The sequence below is a fragment of the Scyliorhinus torazame genome, chromosome 5 (genome assembly GCF_047496885.1).
Source record: "Scyliorhinus torazame isolate Kashiwa2021f chromosome 5, sScyTor2.1, whole genome shotgun sequence".
Classification (NCBI taxonomy): domain Eukaryota; kingdom Metazoa; phylum Chordata; class Chondrichthyes; order Carcharhiniformes; family Scyliorhinidae; genus Scyliorhinus; species Scyliorhinus torazame.
Genome location: NC_092711.1, coordinates 112,636,114 through 112,646,645, shown reverse-complemented (window position 1 = coordinate 112,646,645; position 10,532 = coordinate 112,636,114). Strand labels below are relative to the sequence as shown.

General features: G+C 44.8%; 2 protein-coding genes across 7 annotated transcripts in view; one reads left to right on the top strand and one right to left on the bottom strand.

Moving 5' to 3' along the window:
* Nucleotides 1-1,784: 1,784 nt before the first annotated feature.
* The window catches only part of LOC140419458 (uncharacterized), a 42,402-nt gene continuing 33,654 nt past the window's right edge, over nt 1,785-10,532 (bottom strand). For 3 of the 6 annotated variants that reach the window (XM_072503331.1, XM_072503327.1, XM_072503328.1), the window contains exon 2: nt 1,785-5,734. In XM_072503331.1, the coding sequence (XP_072359432.1) occupies nt 4,223-5,563 (1,341 nt within the window). In that variant the 5' untranslated portion in view covers nt 5,564-5,734 and the 3' untranslated portion in view covers nt 1,785-4,222. Of the gene's footprint in view, nt 5,735-7,374; nt 8,323-10,532 lie in introns of those variants that run through there. The other 3 variants (XM_072503325.1, XM_072503326.1, XM_072503330.1) reach the window with 3 other exon arrangements.
* Nucleotides 2,961-10,532, top strand: part of LOC140419460 (uncharacterized) — a 27,673-nt gene continuing 20,101 nt past the window's right edge. Inside the window, exon 1 of the mRNA XM_072503334.1 lies at nt 2,961-3,078. The gene's annotated coding sequence lies outside the window, so the exon portion shown is untranslated. The remainder of the gene's footprint in view (nt 3,079-10,532) is intronic.

The following is a 10,532-nucleotide window of genomic DNA, read 5'->3' as shown; positions in this document are numbered from 1 at the left end:
GAAATTACCGCTCCCGAGTTTGCACCGAGTGGGAAGGTTTTCCTGCAGAGCCTTTCCCCAGTTAACCACCAGCATCCTCATAGGGGACAGTGTGCAGCAGGGCGCATGCGCGGTGAGCCCTGTCCACTCAGCAGGACTGACAGTGATGGATTCTGGAAACTCCTTTTACAGGGGGTTACAAGGAGAGGATTTAAACACAGCAAAGTGAAATCAAATGAGACATTAAGACCTGAACTTCTGCTTTGAACCAGATGTATTGACAATTTTCATATGATGCAGTGCAAGGCCAGCAGTGTGGGCAGCGCGGTAGCACGGTGGTTAGCATTGTTGCTTCACAGCGCCTGGCTTGGGTCACTGTCTGTGCAGTGTCTTCATATTCTCCCTGTGTCTGTGTGGGTTTCCTCCGGGTGCTCCGGTTTCCTCCACAAGCCCCAAAAGATATGCTGTTAGGTAATTTGGACATTCTGCATTCTCCCTCAGTGTACCCGAACAGGCCCGGAATGTGGCGGATTAGGGGCTTTTCACAGTAAACTCATGTAAGCCGACTTGTGACAATAAAGATTATTATTATAAATAAATCAAATCCTGGGTGACGGTCACATTCAGGAGAAGTTATTAAAATGGAACCACATACAGATAAACTATATCAGGATTTACTGATATTTCCATTTTAATCACTGCTCCTGGTACCTGACACCGCTTAATCCATCACATCAACACTTGGCGGAACTGATTGCGCCGAGGTCTGTCTTGGATAAAAACCCGAGGATCACTTGTCATCACAGAATCCTAGACATTTACAGCACAGAGGCCATTCAGCCCATTGTGTCTGTGTTGGCTGAAAATTCCTTATCCAGTCTAATCCCACTTTCCACTTCTTGGTCTGTAGCCTGCAGGTCACAGAAACTCCACATCAGGGTGTCTTTAAATGCGATGAGGGTTTCTGTCTCTACCTCCCTTTCATTCAGAGTTCCAGATCCCCACCACACCCCTGGGTGAAGAAAATCCTCAATTCCCCTCTAATCCTTCCTACAGATACTTAAATCTCTGCCTCCAGGTTACTGATCTGTCTGTTAATGAAATAGGTCCTTCTGCCGTCTGATCCACTATATCTGGGACCCTCATAATTTTATGCACCTCAATTAAATGCCCACTCAGCCTCCTCTGTTCCACAGAAAACAATCCCAGTCAATCCAATCTTTCATCAGTTAAAATTCATCAATCCTGGAAACAACCAGATAAATCTCTTCCGTACTCTCTCCAGTACAATCACATTCTTCCTGTAATGTGGTGACCAGAACTGTACTCAGTAGTCTCGCTGTGATAGAACTCGTGTTTTTTAGTTCCAGAATAACCATTCTCTAACCTTTCATTGGCATCAATGTGATGGAAACTGACAGCTGCAACCTGTCAGCATTTGAAAGATATTTACAAATGATTTGAGTTACTTACAGCTGGGATCTTAGCACAGGGCTAAATTGCTGGCTTTGAAAGCAGACCAAGGTAGGCCAGCAGCACGGTTCAATTCCCGTAACAGCCTCCCCGAACAGGCGCCGGAATGTGGCGACTAGGGGCTTTTCACAGTAACTTCGTTTGAAGCCTACTTGTGACAATAAGCGATTTTCATTTCATTTCATTCATTCGAGGTGTTTGATAACAGACTTTCTCCTGTGAATATCCAGCTGGAGTTTAGGGCCTTGATGTGTTTCCTTGTTCATCTTGTTGCCTCTAAACATTGAATCTTGTGGTTTCAGACACCAGAGAATCAAACTCCCAACAACAGATTGTCTTTTACTGATTTTATTAATAGCTCTGCAATAAAACAGACAGAGTCAAATCCTTACATAGTTCCTGGTCCTCAGTGAAATACTTAAATAATGAGTTTTACATGTACTTCATATGTTCCACAGGAAACTAAGGACATTTGGTATGTCCACATTGACTCTTGCCAATTTTTACAGATGCACCATAGAAAGCTTTCTGCTGCATCACAGCTTGGTATGGTAACTGATCGGCCCAAGACCGTTCCTTCATAGGTGGATTAACCATGCTCAATTGTCCCTCAGTTTCCAGAAAAGATGCTTAGGTTAGGAGTTATTAAGATAGAGAAGGGGAATGGGCTTGGGCTGAGTGTTATTCCAGAGGGTCGGTGCAAACTCGATGGGCTGAATGGCCTCCATTTGCACTGGAGCGATTTTAACTAGAGAGAGACGTGAACACAGCCCAGGACGTCACGTGAACCTGCCTCCCACCCACTGACACTGTCTACACCTCCCACTGCCTTGGGAAAGTGGGCAGCATAGGGGCTTTTCACAGTAAGTTCATACTTGTGACAATAAAGGATCATAATCAAAGACCCCTCCCATCCGGGATATTCTCTCTTCCATCAGGCAGAAGATACAAAAGTTTGAGAACACGCACCAACAGATTCATAAACAGCTTCTTACCCGCTGCTGCCAGACTCCTAAACGACCCTCTTACGGACTGAACTCATCTCTTCACACATCTTCTCTGGTGTAGCACCATACTCCATACGGTTCACCCGATGTCTGTGTATTTACATTGTATCTATTGTATGCCCAACGTTTTTCATGTATGGACGATCTGACTGGACTGTATGCAGAACAATAATTTTCATTGTACCTCGGTACATGTGACAATAAATGTAAATCTATTTCTGAGCCTGTAATATAGGAATGGTGTATAGGTCTGTAACTGTAATATAATTTTCTTTTTTTAAATTTAGAGTACCCAATTCATTTTTTCCAATTAAGGGGCAATTTTGCGTTGCCAATCCACCTACCTTGAGCATCTTTGGGTTGTGGGGGTGAGACCCATGCAAACACAGGGAGAATGTACAAACTCCAATTGTAATATAATTTTAATTCAATATTCCTTCTTTTAATATCCCGTCCACCATTTCCCTGTCACCTAATTAATTTATTAACTGTTGTTATCACAGGATTGTCTCAGATTTCCATTGTTTTAGCTGGATTCCTTCGTCCAAATCTGAATTTTATGTACCTTACACTGCAATTCTGCCTTTGGGCTGTGAACTCGATGCCCCATCCAATGAAGGTAAGCATTATATATGTTTTCTTGACTACCTTGTCCACTTGTGTTGCCACCTTCAAAGATTTTAAGGTGATTGGAGGAAGGTATAGGGGAGATGTCAGAGGTAGGTTCTTTACGCAGAGAGTGGTGGGTGTGTGGAGTGCACTGCCAGCAGAGGTGGTAGTCAGAGTCATTAGGGACATTTAAGCGACTCTTAGACAGGCACATGGACAGCAGTAAATTGAAGGGGTAAAGGTTAGGATAAATGGGCGGCACAACATCGTGAGCTGAAGGGCCTGTATTGTCCTGTACTGTTCTATGTTCTATCTGTGGACCTGCACGCCCAGATCTCTCTGACTTTCTATATTCCTAAGAGTTTTGCAATTTACAGTCCCCTCTATGTTAGACTTACCAAAATGCATTACCTGACATTTGTCCAGATTAAATTCCATTTGCCATTTCTCTGCGAGATGCTCTGAGACACCAGTCAGTCTTACAACACCAAATTGAAGCCTACTTGTGACAATAAGCGATTATTGAAAGAGGCCCCTTCGGCCCATCGTGCCTGTGCCAGCCATCAAGCACCGATTATTCTAATCCCATTTTCCAGCACTTGATCCATAGTATTGTACGTTCTGACGTTTTAAGTGCTGACCTAAATGCTTCTTAAATGTTGTGAGGGTTCCCGCCTCGAGCACCCTTTCAGGTAGTGAGTTCCAGATTCCCACCACCCTCTGTGTGAAAACGTTTCTCCTCAAATCCCCTCAATCTCCTGCTCCTTACCATAAAAATCTGCTTCATGGTTACTGACTCCTCTATTAAGGGAAAAGGTTTCTTTCTATCCACTCTATGTTCCTCATAATTTTGGACACTTCAATAAAATTTCCCCCCCCAGTCGCACAGCCTTCTCTGCTGTAAGGAAAACAACCCCAACATAACCAGCCTCTCTTCACAGCTGAAGTGCTCCAGTCCATGCAATGAGTCCAGTATCTGAAAGTGATTAACAGACAGGGTTTTGTTTTATTGATCACTGGGAATGTTAGTGATACTTCTGTGGATCCCAAGGCCAGGAGAGGCACTCTGGAAGGTATGGGGAGCTGGGACTTATCCATGAGAGTAACTGGAAGATTGAGACTGAAATAATCTAGAGTTAGAAAGGAGAAAAGGTTCAGTCCTGGGTGTGATTCTCAACAGGAACAACAGAATTCAACTTTTCTGGTAACGTGTGAAGTTTCTGGTGTCTCAGCAGGTTGGATGACTGAGTAAATCTCTTCTCACACACAGAGCAGGTGAGCAGCTTCTTCCTGGTGTGAACTCTCCGGTGTTTCAGCAGATCGAATGACTGAATAAATCTCTTCCCACAAACAGAGCAGGTGAACGGCCTCTTCCCAGTGTGGATGTGGTCGTGTCTCCGGAGGCTGGACAACTCAGGGAAAGCCTTCCCACACACGGAGCAGATAAACGGCTTCTCCCCGGTGTGAACAAGCTGGTGTCTCTGCAGGTGGTGTAAACTAGTAAATCCCTTCCCACATACGTGACAAAGATACCGCCTCTCCCCGGTGTGTACTTGCTCATGTATCAAAACCTGGGACAAACGAGAGAAACTCTTCCCACACACAAAGCAGGTGAATGGCCTCTCCCCGGTGTGAACTCGCTTGTGTGCGCGCAGGGCAGCTGACTGAGTAAATCTCTTCGCACACACAGAGCAAGAGAATGGCCTCTCCCCGGTGTGAACCGTTTTGTGCATCAAAAGGTAGGCTGAACAAGTGAATCCCTTCCCACACTCGGAGCAGGTGTATGGCCTCTCTCCAGTGTGAATCCTTTTGTGTATCACAAGGTCAGATGAGCAACTGTATGCCTTCCCACACATGGAACAGGTGAATGGTCTCTCCCCAGTGTGAACTTGCTTGTGTCTCCGAAGGTGGAATGAATGAGCAAATCTCTTCCCACACACAGAGCAGGGAAACGGCCTCTCCCCGGTGTGAGTGCGCTGGTGTCTCAGCAGATTAAAGTTTCTTTTAAAGGTCTTCTCACACTCTGAGCATTTCAAAGGTCTCTTGTTGGAGTGAATGAGCTGGTGCTCAGTGTAGTGGGAGGACTGAGTGAATCTCTTTCCATACTGAGAGCTGCTGAATGGCCTGTCCTTGTTGTGAACTTGCTGGTGCTCAATGAGATGCACTGACTCAGTGAATAACTCCCCACAGTGGGAGCAGCTGAATGGTCTCTCGTGTGTGTGAAGGAGCTGGTGCTCCGCGAGGCGGGAGGACTGGCTGAATCTCTTCTGACAGTGTGAGCAGCTGAATGGTCTGGCATCAGTGTGAACTCGCTGGTATTGGACCAGTTCCTTGGAGGTATCAGAGCCATCCCCAGAATCAGAGCTTTGAAGAGGCTCCTCATCAATATGATCGAGTTGGTGAGCCAGCAGGTTGGACGAACACATGAATTTCTTCCCACACACGGAGCAGGTGAACGGACTCTCGCTATTGCGAGCTCGCTGTCGTGTCAGCATGTTTACAGCTGTATCAATCCCTTCCCACACACGGAGCAGGCGAACGGACTCTCACCAATTTCCAGCTGAGACATCAATTAAATTCCTTCAGATCCCGATGAATCGATTGACTCCGTCAGACCTGACAACTGGTTTGATTTTCCGGACTGCAAATCCTCCTCTTCTATTACCCTGTAAAATAATTTACAATTAATTACAAAGACTATATGATACATAATTGGCCATTCGGCCCATCTGGTCCGTACTAGTTTCTGCTCCACACAAGACTCTCCTCATTCTGCTGACCTCATCTCAGCTTGAGAGTTTCGCATTCTGATCCCATTTCTCTCTCAGGTCCTCATTTAGTTTCCTGGTAAAAGCAACTCAGTTATTTATGTCAACCACTTCCAGCCTTAGTGAACTCCACATTTTAGCAACTGTCTGAAGAAAGGATTATTTCCTATTTTTCTTTGGGATTTATTAGTCTCTATTGTGTTCCAGAGATGTTGTAGTGCAGCAGTAGATTACCCTGACTCTGAACCAGAAGCTCTGGGTTCCAGTCCCACTCTAGGAGTTGATGACCAAGGAAAGCGTGTTCATAACTTGGCCAAACAGACTGAATATCAAGAAAAATAAAATCCTGTGGATGCTGGAATCTGAAACAGAGACAGAGAATGCTGGAAAACTCAGCAGGTCTGGCAGCATCTGTGGAGAGTGAAAATAGAGTTATCGTTTTGAGTCTGTATGACTCTTCTTCATAGCATCAGCCTGTAAATCCTTCCAACAGACACCAACAGCAGATGACAGGAGTGAGAGAGGTTCCTGGTCAGCCACATGATGGAATGAAGTTGGAGCCTCCCCATCTCAATCCTCAGCTCCAACCCAGTTAAAGACCTATATCAGAAGAGACAAACAATTCTCTTGGTTTCAGTTTGCTGTGTTTAAATCCTCCCCTTCTAACCCCCTGCAAAAGGAGTTTCCAGAATCCATCCCTGTTCATCCAGGATAGAAATTCACAACATTCTCTCCTCCTGATGACAGGACAGAGAGCACCACACATGCGCCCTGCTGCACATTGCCCCCTATAAAGATGGCGGCTGTGCATGCACACGATTATCATTGCCTCCCATAAAGATGGCGGCCGTTCACTCGGGCCTGGTGAATCGCTATTTGTTCTCAGACATGTTGGGCCAAAGGGCCTCTTTCTGTGCTGTAAAACTCTATCACTCTATGATGTTGCCTGGGCAGTGGCGGTCCCAGCACTGATCCTTATGGCGCATCACTCAATAAATCTTGCCAATCTCAAAAAGACGCATTATGCCTAATCTCTGCTTTCTGTCATAGTGTCAGAGTTTTACAGCATAGGAAGAGGCTCTTCAGCCCATTGTGTCTGTGCTGGCCATCAAACACCTATTTATTCCAATCCCATTTTCCTGTACTTCGTCCGCAGCCTTGTAGCTACGGCATTTCAAGTGCTCATTTAAACACTTCTTAAATGTGGAGGGTTCCTGTCTCTATCACCCTTTCACACAGAGTTCCAGATTCCCACATTCCTCTGGGTGATAAAGATTTTCCTCAAATCCCCACAAAATGTCCTGCACCTGACCTTAAATCTGTGCCGCTGGCTATTGATCCCTCGAAGGGGAAAATTTTCTTATTATTCTCATAATATGGTATTTTCACATCAGTGACAGAAGTCAATGCTCAGTTTGGAGATAACTCCCATATCTCCGGTTCTCAAACACTTGGTTAACAAATGAGATAAAGCCAAATCTTTAAAAGGCAAAGTCGTTAATTCAAATTGTCACCGTGCTATCTGTGGGTTAACTTACGTCTTCTACATAATTTATATTCCTGCCTATCTTTGTGTCATCAGCAAATTTGATAACCATCCCAGCCGTCCAAGTCATTTGTTAGTTTTCTAACACGTTACTCTGATTGTTTGTGATGATTTCATGGTTCTCACCATTACCCGGGTTCATTTTGTACCCATTCAAGTCCATCACTGACCTTGAGGCACTTTACCCCCACCCTGATTCTCCATCCCATCAGAGAGAACTTAGTGACAGACTTCAGATTCAGTCATTCAATGTCAGGTCTGACGGACCAACATGTACCAAGAGGCACAATCAACCCCATCTAATAAACGTTATGTAATAAGCATTGATGTTAATAACTGGGAAGAGTTTTCTCCTAATCAGTTACTATAGCAACAACTTGTCCATCGAGCTTGAACACATTTGAGTTCCAAAACCTTAACGAAGAGGCAAAGAGGGAGCAAATCCAGTTCACTGAATCCCACTGTGCATGGGTCATCCTGCCCCACAGTTCCAAGATCTGTGGGTTGAGAATCACCTTCTCCAGTCACATGAAGACAAATAAGAGAAATACGTGACTCTCAGCAGTTATCACCCTCGAAAGGAGGAGCAGCTGACAATCTCAAAAACAGAGACGGAGGCAGTCAGGAAGGTGTGACAGTCGATGGGACTTTGTGTTTGAACAGTTCAACTGGAATTCCATTCTTGCCGGGTGCCTTTCTGCTTGCTCAGCAATCAGTGGCCTTTTCCAGCTCAAATGATGAGAGTTCCTTGTCCAACTCAACCATGACGGGAAGCTGTAGGAGAATCAAACAGAGACTGGGAGATGTCTGTCTCACAGGGATACAGCTCAGTCATGTTCAACCCAGCGGGACATCTGTTTACTTCTGTCAGTAAGAACTTCACAATCTGACAATTTCAGGGCAGCAACTTTGGTGACTGTAGGACAAAGCGCCCTTAGTCACATCAGACTCAGCACATCTATTTCCATTGTCACAAGCAGTTTGGAATTATTGATGTCGGCTGATCCAATGTTTATTTCCACAGTATCCCCCTGCTTTTTACACATCCATCCTGGTTATTTTCAAGTGTTCTAGCTGTCGGGTTTATGTTGTACATCAGGTACAGATGTCATCTCTGCTGAGTACGTCTCAAAACCGGTCTTTGTTGTGGGTTCCACCTTTACCAAATGTTGCTGCTGCTGTGTCAGAAATGATTCAACTCAGCGACTTCCAAACTTCATCAGTAACAATGTTGATGTGCCTATTCGGAATTTCATTGCATAATGGATATGCCACTCTGAAGAAGGCAGTAAGAATGATCAGGAAAGATTAATCAAGAGTTTCCCATCGGAGGTGTTAATTAGCAGAACATTTCAGAAACTGAACTGTAGATTTTGCATCACAGACAAATTTAGGATTCAAGTAAAAAGTTGATATTTATTCTCAACAAGTTTCTGTTGAGAGTTCTTGAATGAAAAAGAAAGATCACAGGTGGTGCTTTTAAAAAGGGGCATTGCAGCCCAAACATCTCTAGAATATAAAACTGCAGCCAGTTAAAGGGATAGTCAACATCAACAGAATCAAACCAGATATTGTCAGACTATCAATCCTGGATGTGATTAGCAGCAGCAAAACAGCAGATTCCAGTCCCTGCACTCACTTGTGAACTCACTGGTGTCTCAGCAGGTGTTGTGACTGAGAGAATCCTGCTCCACACAAGGAGCAGGTGAACCGTCTCCCTCTAGTGTGATCCCACTGATGTGTCAGCAGTTGGGATGACCAAGGGAATCCCTTCCCACACACGGAGCAGGTGAACGGCTTCTCCCCAGTGAGTGCATTGGTGCTCACGGAGGTCAGCTGACTGACTGAAACCTTCTCCACAGGTGGTGCACCTGAATGGATCCTCATTTGTGTGCATTTGGTGGTGTGACTGGAGGGTGAATATCTGAGTGAATCCCTCCCCACACACAAAGCAAATGAATGGTTTCTGACCCGTGTGAATTCGCTGGTGTTCAGTGAGCATGGATAAGGACTTGAATTTCTCTTCACAGGTTGTGCAGCTGAATGGCTTCTTCTCAGTGTGAATGCGCTGGTGTAACCGAACACAAGAACTAGGAACAGGAGTAGGCCATCTTGCCCCTCGAGCCTGCTCCGCCATTTAATGAGATCATGGCTGATCTTTGTGGACTCAGTTCCACTCTCCGGCCCGTACACCATATCCCTGAATCCCTTTATTCTTTAGAAAGGTATCTATCTTTTTCTTAAAAACGTTTAAAGAAGGAGCCTCAACTGCTTCACTGGGCAAGGAATTCCAGAGATTTACAACTCTTTGGGTGAAGAAGTTCCTCCTACACTCTGTCCTAAAGGCCAGATAACCGGCCAGATAACTGAGTGAATCCTCTCTCACATATTGAACAGCTGAATGGCCTTTCCCTAGTGTGAACGCATCGATGGATTTCCAACCGGGATGAAGAATCAAATCCTCTATCACATTTCCACGGTTTCTCCATGGTACCAGTTTCCCTGTTTCTCTCAAGTTTGGACAATCAGTTGAAGCTTTGTCCACACACACAGAACATGTGCACGGTTTGTCCCTGCTGTGATGTTTTTTTTTTTTAAAAACAGGCTGTTTCACTGGTTAAAGCTCTTTCTACAGCCAGTGTACTGGAACACTCCCACTCCAGTGTGTGTCTTGATGTTTTTCCAGTCACACTGATGGTTGAAAATGAAATGAAAGAAATGAAAATCGCTTATTGTCACAAGTAGGCTTCAATGAAGTTACTGTGAAAAGCCCCTAGTCACCACATTCCGGCGCCTGTTCGGGGAGGCTGTTACAGGAATTGAACCGTGCTGCTGGCCTACCTTGGTCTGCTTTCAAAACCAGTGATTTAGCCCAGTGTGCTAAACAGCCCTATTGAATTGGTGTTACACTGACACAACATGCAAACATTTCTCCTTCCAAATTCAAAGACTGATGATATTCACACCGTGGTGAATCAGTGACTCTGTAAGATCATGCTGTGATGTTCAGTTTGAGCTTCCTGTTTGTAAATCCACCCATTATAATGCCCCGGAAAAGGAGTTTACAAAACTTTAAATACAGGAAAGAAATTCTGAACACGCAATTTTATTTTCCATGAAGCATGTTTTCCTCACTTGTGCCTGCAAAAT